The 24,535-nt window shown below is 39.3% G+C and overlaps 2 protein-coding genes across 3 annotated transcripts; both read left to right on the top strand.

Moving 5' to 3' along the window:
- Window positions 1-2,173: 2,173 nt before the first annotated feature.
- usf1 (upstream transcription factor 1) lies at window positions 2,174-10,736 on the top strand. 2 transcript variants are annotated; one of them, XM_079165692.1, is made up of 11 exons: window positions 2,174-2,196; window positions 3,131-3,175; window positions 3,283-3,332; window positions 4,023-4,135; window positions 6,388-6,495; window positions 6,972-7,128; window positions 8,130-8,217; window positions 8,343-8,401; window positions 8,497-8,591; window positions 8,816-8,944; window positions 9,968-10,736. In XM_079165692.1, the coding sequence occupies exons 2-11, from the start codon at window positions 3,168-3,170 to the stop codon at window positions 10,055-10,057; spliced, it is 897 nt and encodes a 298-aa protein (XP_079021818.1). In that variant the 5' UTR covers window positions 2,174-2,196; window positions 3,131-3,167; the 3' UTR covers window positions 10,058-10,736. The 2 variants fall into 2 exon arrangements, with proteins under 2 accessions (XP_079021818.1, XP_079021819.1); XM_079165693.1 differs by lacking the exon at window positions 2,174-2,196 and adding an exon at window positions 2,236-2,395.
- Window positions 10,737-11,168: 432 nt separating this feature from the next.
- gkup (glucuronokinase with putative uridyl pyrophosphorylase) lies at window positions 11,169-23,949 on the top strand. Its single transcript, XM_079166647.1, has 23 exons — window positions 11,169-11,311; window positions 13,544-13,650; window positions 13,746-13,790; window positions 14,407-14,560; window positions 14,644-14,715; window positions 14,852-14,940; window positions 16,506-16,662; window positions 17,424-17,501; window positions 17,812-17,903; window positions 18,088-18,193; window positions 18,274-18,353; window positions 18,435-18,503; window positions 19,246-19,306; window positions 19,409-19,425; window positions 19,509-19,566; window positions 20,178-20,270; window positions 20,352-20,412; window positions 20,499-20,612; window positions 21,287-21,344; window positions 21,434-21,502; window positions 21,582-21,645; window positions 22,353-22,424; window positions 23,353-23,949. Exons 1-23 carry the CDS (start codon window positions 11,255-11,257, stop codon window positions 23,434-23,436), a joined length of 1,857 nt encoding a protein of 618 aa, XP_079022773.1. The 5' UTR covers window positions 11,169-11,254; the 3' UTR covers window positions 23,437-23,949.
- Window positions 23,950-24,535: the final 586 nt, after the last annotated feature.

The following is a 24,535-nucleotide window of genomic DNA, read 5'->3' as shown; positions in this document are numbered from 1 at the left end:
AAGCTGCATTCTCTCTAATGTCCACCAGGGGGCGACTCCTCTGGTTGTATAGAAGTCTATGAGAAGATGACTCTACTTCTCTCTTGATTTATTACCTCAGTAAACATTGTAAACATGAGTTTATGGTCTCAATCTCTAGTTTCAAGTCTTCTTCAATACAGCATGATGTTCATTTTGTAAATGATGGTCCATTTAGAGTCAAACAGACCATAAAGCAGGGGATGCTTTATGGGTTTATGGAGGATGAACCAAAAGGAGACGGCTTCCCTCAGTGTCTCTGGTGTTCATGAGTGTTTTTAACAGAACCACAGAGCAGAGGGAGAGAAAACACTGGACAGCGCCCGAGGTTTGATCCCGATTCACTTTACTGAACTGGAGGTTGCCGCCTGGTCGGGAAGAAGTAATAATATGGCGTATATATCTTTCTGTTAGATTAAAGCAAAAATCGATAGGTATGGGGCAGTAGAGAGAATGCAGCTGTAAGACATGAAGCTTTGACTTCACATTTGTTGTCGCCTGCTTTTAAAACAAAACTTGAGAAAACACTGGACAGCGCCCGAGGTTTGATCCCAAGGAGGGAGAGAACCAAGTAATCTGAAAGATTTGTGGAGCGAAGTAACCACTGAGCTAAACCAGTGCGTCTGTGATAACAGGAAGTAGACTTTATAAAGACTGCTGCTGTCTGCTGCGTCATCATGAGCACAGAGGAGACTCTGCAGCACTCTCATGTTCATGAAGGCAGTTTCTCATGAAAGCTGCTGCACTGGTTTAGCTCAGTGGTTACTTCGAAATCATTTCTCTTTCAGAGAATACGACTCTCCTCCCGTTCGCGGGATCGAACCTCGGGCGCTGTCCAGTGTTTTCTCTCCCTCTGCTCTGTGGTTCTGTTCAAGACTCTCAAAACACCAGAGACACTGAGGGAAGCCGTCTCTTTGTGGTTCATCCTCCAGAAACATTCTCCACCTCCAGTATTGTTTATGTTAAATAGTTTAAAGTAGACTTGAAGAACAGTTCCTCTCTGTTTCCTGTTATTCTAGTCTGAAGAAGAACATGTGAGTCTTAAAGTTTTGTTTTAAAAGCAGGTGACAACAAATGTGAAGTTAAAGCTTCATGTGTTCTTCTGCTTTTAAAACAAAACTTGAGAAAACACTGGACAGCGCACGAGGTTTGATCCCGCGAACGGGAGAGAATCAAGTCACCAAATAGATTTGTAGAGCGAAGTAACCACTGAGCTAAACCAGTTCGTCTGTGATAACAGGAAGTAGACTATAGAAAGACTGATGCTGTCTGCTGCGTCATCATGAGCACAGAGGAGACTCTGCAGCACTCTCATGTTCATGAAGGCAGTTTCTCATTGAAGCTGCTGCACTGGTTTAGCTCAGTGGTTACTTCGAAATCATTTCTCTTTCAGAGAATACGACTCTCCTCCCGTTCGCCGGATCGAACCCCGGGCGCAGTCCAGTGTTTTGTTTTGTTGTCACTAACGTTTCATATTTCTTCTGCAGCTGTATTTAAATCATACAATCTGATGTTACAGTGAATGTTGTGAAGAATGCGTGACACTAAAACACCGTCAGACGTCCAGCTGATCGTGACTCCTCTCGGCCTGCATTCTTTTGTTTTATAAACAAGCTCGCAAGATTGAGGTTTACTGGTTGTAAAATGTGAAATAAATCAATGTTTATATTACAGTATATTGTGCAATATATTTAAGAAAATGTATTGTCGAAAAGCTAATTTAATCCATAGCTTTATATTGCACATATATATGAGTCAGCTTTATTTTGGGGAAGTCTGCGTGCACATACAAGGAATTTGAGCCAAATATTATGTACACAAGTACTGGATAATATGAGTAAATATAAGTATTATATAAATATATATTAAAATGCAGCAATGACCAGCAGTAAAATATTAATTTTATATCCAATATTTAGTTTTCTTTAATTCTCCCGTAAACTCTATGCTAAATCCGAGTGTTCCTGAACGCCCCATCTCCACCAAAAAAATGCGGCAGTGTCAACCACAGACCGTGGGTCAGATATTCGGATTTCTTTGCTTGATTATAATCTGTTTTCAGAGAGTTATCACCTAATCTGGAATCAGGATCATTGCATTTCCTGTCGCGCATGCGTACAAGCCGACACCCGACGCTGCGCTCTGTTGACAAATATCAGGGGGCGGGACCACTGCGGCGTAAGTAGATCTTTGTTCATACTGCAGCGTATTCTACGTAATTCAGCACTTTGTGTGTATTTTAGCTCCTTTAATATAATTTGAGATTTGCTTGTATTTGCTTTTGGCGGGAAACTGTGCTCACAAAGTTAGCGGAAATGGGGAAAGTGCTTCGTTGAACATCTGTAAAAGAAAACCGCTGTAATGTAGCAGAGCAAAGGTAGGATCCGGGTCAAGCTGAACAAATTTAGACGTGTGACTTCCGGTGAGGATCACCACATTTAAATAACAATAATTACTTTATTTATATAGCACCTTACAAAGTGCTTTCACAGACAAAGCAGCAAAAGCAAAGAAATAATATCAATAATGGAAAGCTCAGTGAGACAGTCGATACGATACAAATAAAATAATAAATAAAATTATATATATATATATATATATATATATATATTCAGTAAAATAATTAAGTAAAATCAACAAATAAAAGTAAAATATATTCAGTAAAATAATTAAGGAAAATCAACAAATAAAAATAAAACAGAAAGCGACGACATCACATAAAAGCCAGTCTGTAAAAATGTATTTTAAAAAGTACGTGTTCAAATTCCTGTAAAGATTTTTTGAGTCAAAGCGCACAAAAGTGAATGATCCAGACTGTATTTGACTTAAAGCAGTTAAATGTCATAATACTGTTTTTCCATCACACACTAGAACGCCCCAGCGACTCTTTCTGTTGTTAGATACGCTCTAAACGTCATGCTTTTATTTTGAAGGCACACACAGACAGTTTCCGTTGCCACCCGTGGTAACGTCCGCGCGCTTGACTCAGCTCGACGAAGCCTCACGACTAAAGCGACCAAAACAAGCCGGTTTTCAGGCGTTCAGGTTCTCGTCTATGTCGCGGCTCGATGTTGTTGATTAAAGTCTTAAACTCATGAACTTGTTCCTTCAGTCTGAGGCGGTCTCCTCGTGCAAGACTGTCGGCAGACATGAAGAGGTGAGTGGTGACGTCAACGGTAACGGCACGCGCCATTGTTAACTAATACCATTTATTTTTCATTATTATTATTTAATTTAACTGTAATATGTTTTTAATGTGTGCAGCCAACAGAAAAGCCCTGAACCAGATGAGAGTGTGACTGTCAACGAGGAAGGTAAACATATTATTATTGGTTTTATTTGAATTAAAGTCACTATCTTTACTGTTATTTAAAGTTATTTAATATGTACCAATTTAATTTAATATTTTGTTCTTTCATAAGTCAAACAGACCATTTTCAGTCTGTCTTTTATTTGATATATTTTTTAATATTCTTGTATTTTTTACCTTTTTTATTCTATTTTAGCTTCTTTTTATTGTTTATTCTCTTGGCTCTGAAATTAATGTTTTTTTTATTGTATTTACATGTTTTTATGTTGTTTTTATTTTGCATTTGATGTTTTATGAAAGATAAAATAAGATGAACTTTATTAATCCTGAAAGACATTCTTGTGCCAGAGTTTTATTAAAGATTACAACAAAAGAATAACAAAGAAAACCATAAAATAAATGGAATAAAGCGATTTTAATTGCCTTGTTGCTGAAATAGGCTTTCAAAATTAACTTAAATTGTCTTTGAACGTTGAAAAATCATTGATTTGTTGCAGTCCAGGGCTTTAACATTGTGTATGTCTCTGAAGTCTCATTTAAATCCCGCATGAGTTCATGTAATAAGACCTTTATAACCATGAGCCCACACGGCTGTGTTTGTACCTGGAAACAATAACAATAGGGTTTTTAATATCCTTAAAGCTGATTTTATTTTCAACGACTATAAAGTTGACGTGACTTCGTGCTCCTTCAGGCTCTGTAGCCACGGCGGAGGACCCGGCGGCCATCGCGACCATCCAGTCCGCCGCCACCTTCACCGATCAGCCCGTCAAGTACCTGTTCAAGACGGAGGCAGCCGGCGGACAGGTAGGAAGAAGTATTTATACGACGTACAGGTAGGAAGAAGTATTTATACGACGTACAGGTAGGAAGAAGTATTTATACGACGTACAGGTAGGAAGAAGTATTTATACGACGTACAGGTAGGAAGAAGTATTTATACAACGTACAGGTAGGAAGAAGTATTTATACGACGTACAGGTAGGAAGGAGTATTTATACGACGTACAGGTAGGAAGAAGTATTTATACAACGTACAGGTAGGAAGAAGTATTTATACGACGTACAGGTAGGAAGAAGTATTTATACAACGTACAGGTAGGAAGAAGTATTTATACGACGTACAGGTAGGAAGAAGTATTTATACGACGTACAGGTAGGAAGAAGTATTTATACGACGTACAGGTAGGAAGAAGTATTTATACGACGTACAGGTAGGAAGAAGTATTTATACGACGTACAGGTAGGAAGAAGTATTTATACGACGTACAGGTAGGAAGAAGTATTTATACGACGTACAGGTAGGAAGAAGTATTTATACGACGTACAGGTAGGAAGGAGTATTTATACGACGTACAGGTAGGAAGAAGTATTTATACGACGTACAGGTAGGAAGAAGTATTTATACGACGTACAGGTAGGAAGAAGTATTTATACGACGTACAGGTAGGAAGGAGTATTTATACGACGTACAGGTAGGAAGAAGTATTTATACGACGTACAGGTAGGAAGAAGTATTTATACGACGTACAGGTAGGAAGGAGTATTTATACGACGTACAGGTAGGAAGGAGTATTTATACGACGTACAGGTAGGAAGAAGTATTTATACAACGTACAGGTAGGAAGGAGTATTTATACGACGTACAGGTAGGAAGGAGTATTTATACAAAGTACAGGTAGGAAGAAGTATTTATACGACGTACAGGTATGAAGAAGTATTTATACGACGTACAGGTAGGAAGAAGTATTTATACGACGTACAGGTAGGAAGGAGTATTTATACGACGTACAGGTAGGAAGTAGTATTTATACGACGTACAGGTAGGAAGAAGTATTTATACGACGTACAGGTAGGAAGAAGTATTTATACGACGTACAGGTAGGAAGGAGTATTTATACGACGTACAGGTAGGAAGAAGTATTTATACGACGTACAGGTAGGAAGAAGTATTTATACGACGTACAGGTAGGAAGGAGTATTTATACGACGTACAGGTAGGAAGAAGTATTTATACGACGTACAGGTAGGAAGGAGTATTTATACGACGTACAGGTAGGAAGGAGTATTTATACGACGTACAGGTAGGAAGGAGTATTTATACGACGTACAGGTAGGAAGAAGTATTTATACGACGTACAGGTAGGAAGGAGTATTTATACGACGTACAGGTAGGAAGGAGTATTTATACGACGTACAGGTAGGAAGGAGTATTTATACGACGTACAGGTAGGAAGGAGTATTTATACGACGTACAGGTAGGAAGGAGTATTTATACGACGTACAGGTAGGAAGGAGTATTTATACGACGTACAGGTAGGAAGGAGTATTTATACGACGTACAGGTAGGAAGGAGTATTTATACGACGTACAGGTAGGAAGAAGTATTTATACGACGTACAGGTAGGAAGGAGTATTTATACGACGTACAGGTAGGAAGGAGTATTTATACAACGTACAGGTAGGAAGAAGTATTTATACGACGTACAGGTAGGAAGGAGTATTTATACAACGTGCAGGTAGGAAGAAGTATTTATACGACGTACAGGTATGAAGAAGTATTTATACGACGTACAGGTAGGAAGAAGTATTTATACGACGTACAGGTAGGAAGGAGTATTTATACGACGTACAGGTAGGAAGAAGTATTTATACAACGTACAGGTAGTATTTTGTTCTGGACTTGTGAACGTCGGTGTGTTATGAAGCCGCTCTATACGACCTGGGGGACCAGTTACCTCCAGAGGTCACATCATTAGTTCATCATAGTCACCTGTGTGACCTCGTTAGTGTCAAATCACGACATATTAAACATAAATACGTTCATCACACAGACTCACCTTTAGATCCTGGGTTGATATTGTAGATTAAAACTGCTGAACAACATAAATGACCTGTAAACTGATGTATTAACTGGTTCACATCTTGATCAGTGTCAGTATCGCGTTACCCCTCCGGGCTCAGCGCTCGTGACCCACTTACACCTGAACAGTAGAAGTCCGGTCCGAGAGCTCAGCCGTGTTGTGTAAACACGATAATCTGTGAACGCGTCTCGTCCAGGTGACCTACCGAGTGATCCAGGTGTCCGATGGACAGCTGGACGGGCAGACGGACGCAGCCGTCAGCCTGGTCACCGGGTTCCCAGCGACCAGTCAGACCGTCACTCAGGTGAGCAGCACCGGAAGCGTCATGGAGGTCTGAGAGGAGAACTTCTGTAACTCGTCTTTTTCATTCTTCACAGTTCATTTGGTGGTTTAACATCCTGTAAACTATTTGATTTGGCTGATTAATATTTACTCACATTCCTTAACACTTAACACCCAAAACATATAAATAGTGTTTTCATCGGTTCATATTTGTGTCACGTGGTCGCTCGTTATTTACGGTTATTGTTATATTCTGTGATGGTCTGTTGATTTAAAAAGTATCCTGATAGATTTGTGTTCTCATTTCTTTTGTCCCAGTTGAAAATAATGAGTTAATGTGTTAATGTGTTAATAAGTTAATGTGTTAATAAGTCAATGTGTTAATAAGTCAATGTGTTAATGGGTTAGTGAGTTAATAAGTTAATAAGTTAATGAGTTAATAAGTTAATGAGTTAATAAGTTAATGAGTTAATGAGTTAACATTGTCTTTGGTGTCAGGCTGTGTTCTCTCAGCCCGACGGGTTGGAGAGCGACGGCGGCGGCGCTGAGACCCAGTACACCTACTACCCGGCCACCATCGCCGACGCCGCCACCGGCACCATGGTGACCACGGTGCAGGCCTCTGACACTCTGCTGGGTCAGACCACACCCTCCGGTAAATACTGCCGAGACACAGAAACACACGGGCTGAAGATTACGATGTTATGCTCTCGACCAGAAAAAACGTTCAGAGTAGAACGGACAGTCACTTTTAAGTTAATGTAGCAAGATGGTCAGAGCAGCGACAACGTCGCCATGTTGGTGTTTTTTACAACCACGGTGAACAGGAAGTGACCATATGTGGACTGAGGAGGAGTGACGTAGAGACGCCGTATACGTCTCTGGTAGAGACCTGTCAATCACTGTGTAGCCCCGCCCCTAAAGCATCCCCTGCTTTATGGTCTGTTTGACTCTAAATGAACCATCATTTACTAAATGAACATCATGCTGTATTGAAGAAGACTTGAAACTAGAGATTGAGACCATAAACTCATGTTTACAATGTTTACTGAGGTAATAAATCAAGAGAGAAGTAGAGTCATTTTCTCATAGACTTCTATACAACCAGAGGAGTCGCCCCCTGGTGGACATTAGAGAGAATGCAGCTTTAACACATGAAGCTTTGATTAGCTAGCCCAACCACATCTCCCAGCATCAAAACAGGAAGTCAGTTTTCAAGTAGTTTTGTTAACGACGAGTTTCTAGCGAAGCATCTCGTGTGATCAGGGTCTCATTCTTCATCGAAACAGTGTAGGAAAGCACTGTAACCAGTGTATTAGCTAGCTAGCTCGCTAACTAGCATACAGCAGGCTAGTCAGCTAGCTTGCTTGATTCCACCATTGTTGAATGCTACACTTGTTACAGACATTGAGACAAACAGTGGGCTGGAGAAGGACAAGCTAACTAGCTAACTAGCCAGCCATTCGTGTGTTCCCGGCAAATTGCGACGTTTTTTCAACGTTTCCATTTTGTACCGGTCAAATGACCACAGAGAAGTGTGATGTCTGTTCTGCTCCTATTCTCTATATATAGTCAATCGCTAATGCTCATTACTTGTACTTATACTATTATAATAAACGTATTCCAATCAGCTGACTGTGAGCTTTTGTTTGACAGGGCAGCTCTATGTGATGATGTCACCGCAGGAGGTTCTGACCGGGTGCAACCAACGGACAATCGCACCTCGCACTCAGCCATACATCGCGTAATGACATCATCGCTTGATCAGAAATAAACAAACATTTTACAACGTTTGCATTCTTTTAAAAGAATCTTCCTTATATCCGGGAAGTGGAGCTAACTTTGTTTTAAATCTTTTTTTACTTTTAGAAAGCAGGAAGCTCCTCGCGGCTCCAGAGACGATAAACGACGAGCTCAGCACAACGAAGGTCAGGAGTGTAAAGATGTAGATGTGTTTTTATAAAAATATCAGAGCAGGTTTGAAGGATTTAGATTAAAGTCAACGTCGTCATTGTTCCAACAGTTGAGCGCCGGCGTCGCGACAAGATCAACAACTGGATCGTGCAGCTGTCGAAGGTCATCCCCGACTGTAACATCGACTATACCAAGACGGGACAGGTGAGTTCAGGCCTCACCGTCATAGAACGAACCAGTAGAGGAACGTAAACGGTCAATGTTTCTTTAGTTATGTAACTTTACTGTCATTGTTGTTTATTTGATTTTAAAGTTTGAGTTGTTTGTAGTTTTGTTGACTTTGTGCGTGTCAATGTGTCGTGATTGAGAAAGAAAACTCGTCCCTTTCTATAGTTTCTGAGTTGTGTTGTGTGTTGTGTGTTTTTCAGAGTAAAGGAGGAATCTTGTCCAAAGCCTGCGAGTACATCAAGGAGCTACGACAGAGCAACCTGAAGCTGGGAGACGACATCAGCACTTTGGATCGACTCCGGATCGACAACCAGCTGCTCAAACAGGAGGTCAGGGCTCAGCTGGAGTTTAGGGATCATTACATTTATATATTTGTAATATATTATAAACTCTACAGCACGTCCAATACCATTAACCGATCATTGATGATCCATATTAACAGATACAGATGATCCCTTTGTTTGATTAGAGCAGCTGGTCTACAACGATCCACCATCCCAAAAATCATTGAAACGCTCTGTAAACCATCAAAAATACTAAATGTTATACTTTTACTTTGTTATAGTATTTATAGTGGCTATTCTTTAAATGATAATGAAATAAAAGATTGTATTTATATAGATTAAAATAAATCTCTTCATTATTATGTTTAATGAAGTATAATAATGAGTTTAGAGCTCGTGTTAGAAGTTAAACATCATAATTCATCTCTAATATCTGTTTCATATTCATGTGAAAACATCTCCTTCAAACTACTGGATTTATTCAAGTTTATCACCAAAACTACATTTTACAGATGACATGTGAACACATCATTATAACGTTATAATGCAGCTTCAGCCAGTACTCATGTTCACTGAGCAGAGCCTGAAGGCATCATGATGTCACTGAAGTGAACCTCCGTTGGTTAGCCGTTAGCGGTGCTGCTAACGTTACTAGCTCTCCTCTGATTGGTTGTTTACAATGAAACATGATCAGAGATCAGAGACTAGAAACATAAGTTCTACTGAGTCAGAAAAACTTTATTTACTCTGTGATGTTAATGTTAAAACTTTATTTACACTGTGATGGTTAACGTTAAAACTTTATTTACACTGTGATGGTTAACGTTAAAACTTTATTTACACTGTGATGGTTAACGTTAAACTTTATTTACACCCTGATGGTTAACGTTAAAACTTTATTTACACCCTGATGGTTAACGTTAAAACTTTATTTACACTGTGATGGTTAACGTTAAAACTTTATTTACACTGTGATGGTTAACGTTAATCTGTTTAACGATCCGCTACACCTCTAGATTCGTTAGTACTACTTAACTTAACTTGTGTGTTTCCTGTGTTGTTCCTCAGGTGGAGGACTGGAAGTCCAAGAATCAGATCCTGAGGAACCTGCTGCGACAGCACGGCATCGTGGGCTCATCCAGCACAGAACCCCAGTGAGGAACCTGAACCTGAACCTGAAGACCAGCACCGGGCCAAAAGAGAACTTGAAATACTTTGAGATACTTTAATTGTGACGGAGAAAACACGAAATAGAGAGAGGGGGGGGTCATTAATATTCAAGCTTCTTTGCCTCATGACACCTTTGAATATCATCTTTTAAGCTTTTTACAAAACCATTTACCCGGTGAATAAAACCCAATCATAGGAACTTCAGTGAAAGAAGATTAATGAGTTCCACAAACTGTAAGATTGTTAATTAACCTCCAGCTCGCTCTAAAACACCAACGTCTCATCTTCATCTTAACCTCTGCAGTTCTTCTCTGTATCAAATGCACTCATGTTAATGTCTCAAAACACACATTGTGTTCATGCTTCGGCTTGTTGTCTCTGATCAGCTGATCGCAGGTTCTTCATCCAGTTCAGATCTTCTTTTTTTTGCTTTGTATTTTTATTTTTTTGTACGTTTCATGAAACCTCCCTGGAGACGATAGTTACATTGCAACAATGTAAATAAACAAACAAACAAACAGGGGTTTGGTAAAGCATTGCATTGTGGGTCGGCTATGTATGTCTTTATAATAAAGAAAAAAGAAAAAATCAAATAATGTATGTATGTCATAAGCCACTTTCAGCTGTGTTTATTAAAGTTGGTAAATTGGTTAAAATATGTAAATAAGTGTTTCTTTTCATCTTAATTATAAGTACAGATTTTACAGTATTTGTCTAGATAAGATAAGATAAGATAATAATCCTTTATTAGTCCTGCATATATATATATATATATATATATATATATATATATATATATATATATATATATATATATATATATATACTGAATAGTACAAACAAGAGACATAGTAAAATCAAGATCAAAACAAGTAATACAACAGTAAAGAATATTAAATAAGTAAAAATCCACAATAACTAAAATATTATATATACAAACAGAATCATTGTAGTATGTAGTATTGCACAGTGTATTTATATTGCACAGATGTTTAGTGTTGTGTGGTTACTGGCAGCAGAGCCACTGAAGTGGTCCTGAGTGAGTCTTTTATTTTGAAGGTTCCAAGCGGAAGTACAGTAGTTCGCTGGTAGAAGCTGCAGCAGGTATTTCTCTGCACCTCTTCTCTGTTTTTATTGATTTCTATTGATTAAAAGGGAACTTAAGGACCACGTGAAACGTCACCGATGATCTGCATTCTGCTGGTAGCCGGTCACGGAACCGTGTTAGAGACTCAAATAAAGGTAAGAAGGTTTAAAGACGCAGAAGAAGAAGAAGAAGAAGAAGAAGAGGAGATAAGTTGAAGCGGTGCAAAGTTCGCCTTTTTTATGTAAGCGGGTAGCCGTAGTGCGGACTACCATAAAGAATGTGGTTCTTAGTGCTGGTTCACCTGTCAGGTCGCGTTTACAGCTGTTAGACCAACAGCTAACACATTTACTGGATCATGAGTCCACTGATGTGTTCAGCATACATGTACCAACAACATTACTGGTATTTATATACATTTACATTTTCTGTCTGTGGCTCGCGGTCTCTACCGCCCCCTGGCGAGCATTGTGAGGGAGTTCAGCAGCAGGAACTTCAAGAAAGAATGAAAGTATACAAATGCACAATATATACAATAAATATAACACAGTAAAAAATATTAAATATAAAAAAATGCACAATATATACCATAAAATAGAATAATATTAACTAACTAAACAAGTGCAAAGATTTAACCAAACAAACCACATATTTATAAATACATGCCGTGTTATTGGCCTAATCAAGTGTCTTTACCATGAAAGAAACACAAAACATTACGGAGCTAATGTTCTTTAATTAACAATAACTAAGTATATATAATATTGCAATACAACAATTATTCTGTCTGTATATATATTTTAGTTATTGTGGATTTTATTTACTAATTTAATATTCTTTACTGTTTTATTACTTATTTATAATACTTGTTTTGATCTTGTTTTTTACTATGTCTCTTTACTGTATGTATATACATATATGTATTTATATACGTATATATATATACGTATATAAATACTCCACTATACCGCTGTACTCCTGTAAATTTGCCCGCTGCGGGACTAATAAAGGATAATCTTATTTTATCTTATTTTATCTTAATTTATCCTAATTTATCTTATCTAACGGTAGACGGGGACGTGTTGCGTTCAGGAACACCTGTTATCCTGAGTGAGTTTAAAGTGTTGGATAATGTAATCGGACCGGGCACGACGTGACGTCGACGCTTTACGTCGTGAACCTCGAGGAATCAGAAGAAGAAGAGTTTGTAAGAAAGTCAGAGAAGATCAAATACTTTTAACTCATCAAGTATTTAATTTACACATAAGTACACAACATAAGCTTCACCATGTGGTTATTTTACATATAAGTTACTATTTATTTTAATGAACGTTTAATTATTTTAATATTGTGATGTATATCGTGATCATGTACTAGGATAGCAGGTTCTATCTCTAACGCACAGCCCTAATTTAACATTTAAGCCTGTACTTATTCTACAAATAGACTCCACGTAAATATAATTATTTTTGCAATATTCCATTATAATAGTAATAATATTACATTGTATTTGTGTCGTGCTTTAAAAGGTACTTAAAGACACTTTACATGGTGAAAACAGAAACAATAAAAGCAATAACAATGTAAACAAGGCAGATAAATGACACAATAACAATAAACAGATGACATAATAACAGTAAAACAGTAGATTATAACAGTATGGGCGAAGACATTATACTATGAATCAGCTGCTCTGGATGTGAAGGTCCATCGTGACCTTTGTAACTCGCATACATAATGTGTGTTTGATTCACACGTTTCTCTGAACAAAGCGCCTTTAAGGTGAAAGAGGACGCTGTTCATCCAGTGAGTGAACGTGCTATTTATTGCAGAAAGATGATGATTCACCGGACCGGTGTTACCTCACAGACTAGAAGGTACACACGACCATCTAGAGGTCTAACTACTGTAAACTATGAACTATGAACGCACATCAGAGGAATTATAAACATGAACATGCTCACCCTGCTCCTTCAGTGGGAAAATAGCATCGAGCTGAAACGCTGTGAGGCCTGAAACTAACATTAACACTAACATTAACATTAACAGCGTGTTGTTGCATCTACAGTGTCGGTGTAGATTGTTACTTTGTTACTTTGTTACTTTGTTAGTTTGTTTGTTAGTTTGTTACTTTGTTAGCTTGTTAGTTTGTTAGTTTGTTAGCTTGTTAGCTTGTTAGCTTGTTAGCTTGTTAGTTTGTTAGTTTGTTAGTTTGTTAGCTTGTTAGCTTGTTAGTTTGTTAGCTTGTTAGTTTGTTAGTTTGTTAGTTTGTTAGTTTATTAGTTTGTTAGTTTGTTAGTTTATTAGTTTGTTAGTTTGTTAGTTTATTTGTTTGTTAGTTTGTTAGTTTGTTAGTTTATTAGCTGTTTTTTTTACCTCTCCTCTCCCAGAATGATGACACCGGCTTATACAGCCACCTGGCCGGAGTGCCGAAGGCTTTACTTCCTGGAATCGGAGGAAAGAAGATCCTGGACTTTTGGTGGGAAACGGTCAACATGTGAGTAACAAACACGAACAGATCTCATCAGTGATCATCCTCTGACTCTAAAAAACAGTCAACTTCTTCTGATGCCGTCTCTGATTTCTCTGCAGGCGACAGCTGTTCACAGAAGTGTATCTGGTCACTAATGCAGACAAGTGAGTTCTGAGTTCTGACTGTAATGTGTCGTGATGTGATCCTACAGAACATCAATTAGAAATGAAATGGCAAGAGGCAAAGTTAGTCTCATAATGGGAACAAACGTGTATCATTGGGGAACAATTTAAAGTTTTAAAAACATAATTTAAGGGAATAAGTTAAGTAAAAATGCACCAGAACAAATTTGAGGGCACAAATACGGGAACAAAGAGAACTAGTGTACCAGTAACACTATTAGTCACTTATGGGAACAAATTATTCAGAAGATTAAGGGAACAAAGTAGCAATGTGAGGGAACAGTTTGGTGTTTTGAGTGCAGTTTAAACAAAAACAAGTCACAAAAAATGTAATTCTGAGGGACACAAATAACAATGTTCTTGGGGCAAGTAAATTCAAATGCGCAAATTGACGTATAAGAAATGATTCAGTAACTTACGAAAACAAATTGAAAGACAGAAGAGAGATTGTGGTGCAGTTTGAGGGAACTAATCGAGGGAACAAGTGAGTCACATAACTTCACTCATCAATGCTCCGTTCTTAGGTATAATATATATAATATAAGGTATATATATTTTTAGCTATAATATATATAATATAAGGTATATATATTTTTAGGTATAAGTACTATGAGCGCTGGGCCACAGCCAATGACTTCCCGTTGGAAAACGTGGTGAACGACGGCAGCACGACGTTGGAGGACCGACTCGGCGCCGTGGCCGACCTGGAGCTCGTCATACGCAGCCGCAAGCTGCAGGACGACATCGTGGTGGTACGATGATGAGTCGCTGCTCGGTTACGTTTCATCGGGAGTATTCTAGTAGAAACTGAATGAATGTCTGTCATACGACGCAGATCGCAGGAGACATGCTGTGTGCGGACCAGAACTTTGACATCGCTCAAGTTATCCGCTTCTTCAGGTCAGAGGTGATTTACCACAATGCGTTGATTTTAGTGGACATAAAACATACAGTTTGTTGTGTGCAAAGGATATTGATTAAAGTCTAATAAATGTTTTTGTGAAGTCGTGAGCAGCCCGTCCTTCTGTGTGTGTGTGCTGCAGCCTGGAGAGCTAATTATTTACTACGAGCTGGAGGAAAGTGAGAAAAGCAGCTCCAGAGGCATCGTGGAGGTGTGCAGGGACACCCACAGGTGAGCTTTTATCATTTAGTCCCATAATGCACCACAAGCTGTAACCAGGAGGCAACCCCCGGGTCTGAAATGTGAAGTCAAAGCTTCATGTGTTCAAGCTGCATTCTCTCTAGTGTCCACCAGGGGGCGACTCCTCTGGTTGTATAGAAGTCTATGAGAAAATGAAAATGAAAAGTGTTTTCTCTCCCTTTGCTTTATGGTCTGTTTGACTCTAAATGGACCATCATTTACTAAATGAACATCATGCTGTATTGAAGAAGACTTGAAACTAGAGATTGAGACCATAAACTCATGTTTACAATGTTTACTGAGGTAATAAATCAAGAGAGAAGTAGAGTCATTTTCTCATAGACTTCTATACAACCAGAGGAGTCGCCCCCTGGTGGACATTAGAGAGAATGCAGCTTTAACACATGAAGCTTTGGCCTCACATTTGTTGTCGCCTGCTTTTAAAACAAAACTTTAAGACTCACATGTTCTTCTTCGGAACTGTTCTTCAAGTCTACTTTAAACTATTTAACAGAATCAATACTGGAGGTGGAGAATGTTTCTGGAGGATGAACCACAAAGAGACGGCTTCCCTCAGTGTCTCTGGTGTTCATGAGAGTCTTTAACAGAACCACAGAGCAGAGGGAGAGAAAACACTGGACAGCGCCCGAGGTTCGATCCCGCGAACAGGAGGAGAGTCGTATTCTCTGAAAGAGAAATGATTTCGAAGTAACCACTGAGCTAAACCAGTGCAGCAGGGTTCATGAGAAACTGCCTTCATGAACATGAGAGTGCTGCAGAGTCTCCTCTGTGTTCATGATGACGCAGCAGACAGCAGCAGTCTTTATAAAGTCTACTTCCTGTTATCACAGACGCACTGGTTTAGCTCAGTGGTTACTTCGCTCCACAAATCTATTTGATTACTTGGTTCTCTCCCTTCTCGGGATCAAACCTCGGGCGCTGTCCAGTGTTTTCTCAAGTTTTGTTTTAAAAGCAGGCGACAACAAATGTGAAGTCAAAGCTTCATGTCTTACAGCTGCATTCTCTCTACTGCCCCATACCTATAGATTTTTGTTTTAATCTAACAGAAAGATATATACGGCATATTATTACTTCTTCCCGACCAGGCGGCAACCTCCAGTTCAGTAAAGTGAAGTCAGAGCTTCATGTGTTAAAGCTGCATTCTCTCTAATGTCCACCAGGGGGCGACTCCTCTGGTTGTATAGAAGTCTATGAGAAAATGACTCTACTTCTCTCTTGATTTATTACCTCAGTAAACATTGTAAACATGAGTTTATGGTCTCAATCTCTAGTTTCAAGTCTTCTTCAATACAGCATGATGTTCATTTAGTAAATGATGGTCCATTTAGAGTCAAACAGACCATAAAGCAGGGGATGCTTTACAGTGATTGACAGGTCTCTACCAGAGACGTATACGGCGTCTCTACGTCACTCCTCCTCAGTCCAGATATGGTCACTTCCTGTTCACTGGTTGCAAAAAACCAAGATGGCCGAACTTGAGGCTTCAAAACTGTGTTGCAAATGTGATTGTGATCTATTGTAATTTTGTGAATCAGGATAACTCGCTTCTTGGAGAAACCGCAGAAAGGACTGACATCATCCCGACTGGCCAGCGTTGTGTTTTACTGCATCCAGAGAGAAACTCTGTCCCACCTGTCTGACTTCCTCAACCTGCAGCCTCAAGCAACAGACCGGTCCTTCGGACGATTCTGGGTTCGTAAGTGCTGAAATAAGTGTTATGTGAGCAGATTAATTACCGTTAAAGTTACTTTGAGGAACTTTTACCTGGTCCTGAACCAGTCTCAGTTTAGTCCTGATCCTCTATCAGACCTCCATCAGTAAAGAGACCATCAGAGAGAAGATGGTCTGTTTCTATAGAGTTATTCATGCAGGTTCACCAGAAACTCCTTCAACTCAGACTCCAGCAGAGACCGGTCCACCGTGGACAGACCCAGATCCTCTCAGAGCTTCTCCTCTCTGGGAGGCAACACCGACACCACGCTGCTGGAGACCCAGGACGTATTGCTGGACCTGCTGGAGAGAAGGGAGGCACAGGAGAACCAGAACCAGGACTGAGAGGAGCAGACTGTCAGACCGTTTTCTAAAGAGTCTGGTGCTCAGAGACACTACCACTTTAGTCCACAGGGGGCGACAGAATCAACACCAAATAGAAGTTCCTTGCAGTAACTTTAATGTTACATAACTTCCCTTTACAAACTAAACCAACTACATCTGCTGTTTAACTTCTTCGACAAACCATTGTGTTCAATGTGGAGGATTTATTCTGATTCTGCCCTCATGTGATTTCATTTGAATCGGTACATGATTGCAAAATAAGTTTGTGGCTTTGACTTTGCTTTTCATTGTGACAAAACTCTTAGATCAAGAGTTACACTATAATTACTTTACATATAACATCCATTCATTATCATGAATTAATAACGTGACGATGCTTTTGGCTCCGTTCTCTTCAGGAGTGGCTCATCAACGAGAAGCGACTCGATGTGTTCGGGATGAAGCTTCCTACCGGCTTCCAGCTCATTGGACAAGTGGTTTGTATCCATACCTCCAGTTCATCCACCGACATTACCCACAACGCAATTTAAATTAAAGTAAATGATGGTCCATTTAGAGTCAAACAGACCATAAAACAGGGGATGCTTTAGGGGCGGGGCTACACAGTGATTGACAGGTCTCTACGTCACTCCTCCTCAGTCCAGGTATGGTCACTTCCTGTTCACTGGTTGCAAAAAATCAAGATGGCGACTGATGCTGTTTCTCTGTTGCAGCTCATGAGTGTATTTTTAGTAGTTCTATTACTTTACATTTCCTCGAATAACGTGCTTCCTGTTGACGTCACAGGGCCTGTCAGACTACACCAGGTGGCTCACCCACTACTCCATCAAGCAACAAGACACTCCGGCTAAACCGATCACATGCAGATCGTTCGCCAGGTAAGAAAACACCGACACAAAGTACTCCGTGTGAACTGAGCTCAGATTACCGGGGTTGTTTTCAGTCCGTCCGTCCGTTCTTGTGAACGTGATATCTCAGGAACACCTGGACCCAAAGATGAAGTGGTTAGAATGTTTTTAAATGTTGAAAACACAAGCTGACAGACTGATTGGTTCCTCTCAGGGTCGGATTAATGGGGAACCCCTCAGACGGCTTCAACGGGAAAACCATCGCCATGTCCATCTGTAACTTCTGGGCCGAGGTCACTCTGGTGGAGAGCCAGACTTTGGTAACACTCACCAGCTGAAACACCTTTTTATTAAGAATACATTGTGCAAAACGTCACCTGAACGTTCTGTGACTCTGCAGGTTTTGGTTCCTCATCCGCTCAACGACCCCACCGAGTTCGGAAGCTTGCAGGATCTGTTCTGCATCAGCAGGAAAGAAGGGTGAGCACATGGACCAGTTAAAACCCTGCAGACCGGGTCACGTTCGGGGTTCTTCTAAACCTTCCTCCTCCTCCTCTGTAGGTACCTGGGAGGTCTAAGGCTGCTGCAGGCCACCTGTAAGAAGTTCTACCAGTTCTGCTCCAAACAAGGGTGAGAAAAGTTCTGAGGTCGCGACAAGACCCTCGATGTTCTCGGGTTAAATAACCTCCGGTGCTGCTTTGTTCATGTTTTTTAAATCCCAGATATCCAATAAACTAAACGCCGTCTTGTCTCGTTCATGACGTCGTCAGGAGGAGTATTCACTGTGTGTAACGAGACACTCGTCAGCTGGTTTACTGCAGCTGTGTGAACACAAAACAAACATTTTTGCTGTAATTTAATCACAATAAACAAATAAAAACGATGAAGATATAACTACATAATGATGATGATTTGTAAAAAGTCTGAATTCATGTTTTGTCAGGTTTGTGAACACGACGACAACCAAACAACTTTTACAATGTTTGTTTTGTGAATGGAGTCTGGATCGATCGGCTTTATTTATTTATCTTTATAATTATTTATTGTACTCTTCATTTATTTCATATCCTTCCTCTGGTGTCTCCTCACTGATTGATGATATTTATTTTAGCTTCCTGTGTTTTTTTCTTTATTATTTTGTTATTTTTGGATGTTTTATTCATCACAAAGTCAGTTTTGGATGCACTTTGCGTTACATTGTATTTGTTTTTAAAAGTGCGATACAAATAAAGTCAGAAACAAGACTCCACATCAATGTTTGTTTAAATCTCAGGTTTAAAACAAAGAACAAAAAAGAAGCTGAAAAATGAAAGATTTGCTTTAAAAACACTTTCACTATTTTCTAAACTCCTCTTGTGTCTTTTTCCTGCAGCATCGCTTTGACGAAGCAGAACTTCACACTGAAGTACGACACCAACATTCCTCGTCAAGTGGTGAGGAACCCGTAAAGTTCAGGTCTGGAGGAGACGAAGTGTTCCGTGTTCAATGAGAGAATGTCGTGTAACCGTGAAATGATTTGTGTTTTTTAAATGCAGGGTCTTGCTGGAAGCAGGTAAACGTTTCTATTTGTTCTCTGATCTGTTGAAGCTTTCATGAATGTAAATTATCTACGAGTTTGTGCGTTTCTCTTCACAGCGCCATCGTCTCAGCGACGCTGAAGTGTCTGATGAAGTTCTACAACATCACAGACGACGTAAGGATTCGTCCCGTCTCACGTAACAAGTTTTATTTATTTATTTTATTACCTTTCAAACAAATCAAATACAATTCAAGGTGGTTTACAAATAAATGACACGTCGACAATATAGAATGCCCAAATTAAGTTCAGAAAAAATATATATGTGACTGAATTAATTGGGTAATAAAACAAGAAGTCACACGCTGCCAGTGATTCATTTACATGTTTTCATTGCACATTTTTTTATTTAAGCGAGTCAAACGTAAAACTTTTTAGTAATATTTCAACTTTTTTTGTTGTAATTTTTGTGTTTCCACTCTTTTTTACTCCAATGAATTGTTGATGTGGTGTTTGTTGGTCCTGTGAGCACCAGACTCCCTTTAGATTAGAAAACCTACTTACTGCAGCCACCACAAGAATCTAATTCTACACATAATATAATACTAATACAGATCTTTATCTGACATCTGACATCTTTCAACAGATGTTTGCATTAATTAACCAGCAAGTATGAAGAAATGCTCCAAGATATTAATAGAATAAACAGGCATCTGTACTAAATCACAGTAACTTAAAAGATATGAAAACATATCTACGTCTTCATATTTGTATATCTTCTACTCCAGGATCTCCCAAAGTCAATCCGAGCTAACTTCATCCTCAACGTGGAGACCGAGGAGCTCTTCATCACGGCTGGTCTTCAGGACCGAGTTGTTCAGGTCCGAATCGTCTCTTCTACGTTCTTCTACGATTAAAACACCTCCAGTGGAAATAAAACTGTTTCTTCTTTACTTCTGCAGGTCTATGAAGGTTTAGTCTACATGGACTTCAGCAAGACGCTGATGGAGGAGCAGGGCTACGGTACTGAAGTCCACTTTAGTCTGTAGACGCTAGATGATACAAATACATTTCCTTATTGTGTGTGTGTGCGTGTGTGTGCTTTCTAGGGAGCTATGTTTCTATGGACATGAGTGGGCTGCCACCCTTCTGGCTGGCTTACCTGAGCGACCCCAGTGACTCCGGACGCATCCACAGCAACATCAGGCAGCGCTGGCTCAGTGGTGGGTCCTCAGGGTAAAGGGATAGATAGGGGGGGGGGGGGGTGTATGAGGTACTTATTAATATTACCTTCAGCAGACGGTTGTAAGTAAGATGGATAAGTTCCAAGTTGGATAAACAGATCAGCACAGCAGCAAAGTGATGTAATACTGTGGACGAGGACGTCAAAAGAACGTATTTTAGACACCTAAAACAAAGGTAGACATAAACGAATCTATACCAGTTTAAGTGAACGCTATATTAGGATTTTTTTTGCCATGAGACATCTATACAGTCTATGTTTCTAACAGGGAACTAAAGCCGTTATCTATGCTCTCGCCAAAGCCACCAGACTCCTTTGAATAAAACTGATTTTTATCTCACAGAACACAGAGGTTTCTGATCTACCGCTGCCTCCTTCGGTTAGTTAGTTTGAGTTTATTGTGTAACGTTTGGTGACTCTGAACTAACCAAAGTGGACTCTTTGTCTTGTTCTTTATTCAATGTCATTATTCGTACGGCCACAAATCGTTATTTAACAGCTGCTGATATATGAAGAGCAACACATTTCAGTTTCCCATAAACAGACAAAAACAACATGGTTGACCTTGTGTGTATTTCCATCTTTCTGTTCCTTTAAGGACTCATACAAATACATAAATGTTGGTTAATTTGTTGAACGACTGTGTCTCTACAGGAGAACCTCTGGTAGTCGAGGCCATGAAGACGTTTGCAGAGCTCACCGATCAAGCCAGGTTGGTTTGAGAACCAGGAAGTGGATGGTTTGATGGCCAACAATAGATGTTAAAGTTTGAGCCCTGATTTGAAACTGTCCTCCCCTCAGGACGGCTCTCCAGGACAAAGACTGGCGGCGCCTGGCACAACTGATGGACCAGAACTTTGAGCTGCGGAGGTAAACATTAACGCGTGTTTCTGTGGCTGTGAGGCGCTCGTATCACACTCACAGCTGAAGGAACCATGTTTCCCCACAGGTCCGTCTACACGGACGAGTGTCTGGGTCCTGGGAACCTCAAGATGGTTCAGCTGGCGAGGCAGGTAGGTTCTTAAAGGGAGAGTTCGGAATCCTCTGAAGTGTGTTTGTATGAGGTTCTTCTCCGGAGTCAGTGTTTTACTACAGTGGATGGAGTTCCAGCACTGCAGCAAAGTAATGTGCTGCTGTGGATGTATTTTAGACACCTAAAACAATCAATGCCAGTTTAAGTTTATGTTATATCTAGAATATTTTCACTGGTTTACTTTTCCATGAGACGGCTTTACAGTCTGTATTTTAGGCGGGAAACTGAAGCCGATGAATCCATCTATGATCTTGCCAAAGCCACCAAACTCCTTTAAAAAAAATCTGTGATTTAACCTCTCAGAACACCGGGGGTTGTTGTTCTACTGCCGCTATCATCGGTTAGTCAGTTTGAGTTAATGAGCAAACTAACCAAAGTCACACAACAACACAAACTAACAACAACCCCCGGTGTTCTGAGAGGTTAAATCACAGTTTTAATGGAGTCTGGCGGCTTTACAGAGAGCTTAGATAAGCAGTGAAAATATTCTAAATATAGCGCACAGTTAAACTGATATTGATTCTTTTAAAATACTCCATCTACTGTAGTAATACACAGACTATGGCGAAGTACCTCTCTGTAAAGGTCTCAAACCTGCTACCAGTATTCCCTCTTCAGTCCGTTCCCACCTGCAGGAGTGTGTTTTCTGTTCATGCCTTCGTTAGCTTCTTTGTTGCTCTTTTGCAGTTTGGCTCAGCGGTGAAGTTACCGGGCAGCGGGGGGGCCGTGGTGGGTCTGTGTCTGGACGAAGCCAGACTGGTACGACTGGTTTGTTTTCTTTTTGTATTCGTGTTGATTTTCTTAGTTAAATCAGAAATGAGCGATTTTAAATTTAAGGTTCTCTCCTAAATGAAAGATCGACTCTATCTCTTTATATCTCTTTGTGTTTCCGTGCAGCTAAATCCACAACAAACATCATTTGAAACTCTACCTGATACTTTGGCAAAACAAAGCAGTTAGAATATTTCCACCTGTTTAATGAACACAGACGACTTGTTTTCTGTTCTGTTATCTGTAACATTTTTGCAGAATTTGAAACTAGATGATAAATAAGACAAAACCAAAACTTGAGTTTAACCAGTTAAATAAAAATACCCTAAAAATGCATTTTAATGTCCACGATTACAGAAACTTCCTAATTTTGAAATCCTCTCTTATCTTAGTTTAAGATGACATTTAGGATTTTTGGTTTGACAGAAACATATTTCCTGACTGCATTTAGAAGGGGGGGGGGGCATTTTTATCTTATGATATGAATTAAGCTACAACAGGACCCAACTTAGGGATTTCCCAACGCTTTGTTAAGCGTCAGATAAAGAAGATAAGAATATCCTTTATACGTCCAACAGCGGAGAATTTACCAATATTACAGAAACAAAGTGGAGAGACCAACAACAACAAGAGGCACCAGAAACAAAACAAGAAAAAGAACATAAGGAACATAAATGTAATGAATCTCATAATAAATAAGTAATCAAACAGTAAAGGTATAATAAATAAGTACATTTAAATACTATATAATGAGACTGAATAGTTGGGTTTACATTATGGCTCAAGCCGTTATAACGCTCCATAATGTGTCATTGGACCGGATCACCACCTTCTTCTCTCATTTATTGTCTGTATCAGTGATTAACCCGTCCTGGTTGTTGGTTCTGAGGTCAGGTGTTCTGTGTTGGTCCACCAGGTGGAGATGAGACAGGCCTTCCAGGAGGCCGGCTGTGTCTTCTGTGTCATCACACCGTACGACCCCGTCGGCGGCCGACACTGAGCCACAGCGCGACGTCACCTCATAGATCAGTGATCAGCCGTGAGGAATATTAATGAAAAGCCATGAATCCAAAACAATCAGGGGTGTTAAAAACTATTCGGTGATAGTTTGTGTGATAAATGATCAGATTGATCAGATGAATGTCACCTTCTTTGTTCTTTTTGATTTTCTTTTTAAATAATGTGTGTTTAGTCACATTCTATCGCTGAAGGAGGCAACACGATGGTGATTGAGTCTACCGGTCACTGATGAAAGTATTGCTATATTTATATATTTGCAGTATTATGAACTGGAGGATAATCCTGTTTTTTCTCCATTTTTATACACACAAAAATACTTCAATACAAACTGTAAATCAACCAGGACTGCAATCTAAATGACTTTATCAACCAAAACAATGTAAAAATGAAGTCATTTATTTTCTACACGTGATGCATTGTTGTATCCCGGCTCTATAGATATTATCTTTGTATAATTAATGTAATTTTTGTACACAAATTAAAAGCAACTGTATATAGAGCCAAGTGTTTTTGTCATTTATACTGTTTAACACATATTACACACATTTCTCTTTCTCTTTGTATTTTCTTAGTTTACTGAACATCAAAACAGTAAAACCCTATTGGAAAATTACGCAAGCTTTTTCCCATAATACCTCTGATTGTATCTATGTATCTATACATAAATATATTATTAAAAAATGGTATGTATTTATATTTGTATACATATTTTGTATTAATATATTAAACACATTTTTAATAATATATTAAACATATATATATAACGTTTATTTTAATCGTTTAATTTTTGTAAAGTAATTATCCTTTAATCTTTTTTATTATTATTTGTGTGTATGTTTTTTACAACCCAACGTTCTGCATGTGCTGCACATGTTTAACCTGATTTCTTAGTATAATGTATTTTGTCAATAATAAAAGCACACACACACACACACACCTATAGTTCAGACTTGTTGAAATAAAGCCCCACATTGTGACCCTTTAGCCCCCGTATGTAGTGTCCTGTACTCGGCTGTAAACATCCAGTGAGCGGATCTGATTCGCTGCTTCCTCCGGTGGGCGGAGTAGCGGGACTCTGC

Source organism: Pholis gunnellus (genome assembly GCF_910591455.1).
Source record: "Pholis gunnellus genome assembly, chromosome: 9".
NCBI lineage: Eukaryota > Metazoa > Chordata > Actinopteri > Perciformes > Pholidae > Pholis > Pholis gunnellus.
The sequence above is the reverse complement of the archived record's forward strand: the minus strand, read 5'-3'. Positions and strand labels throughout refer to the sequence as shown.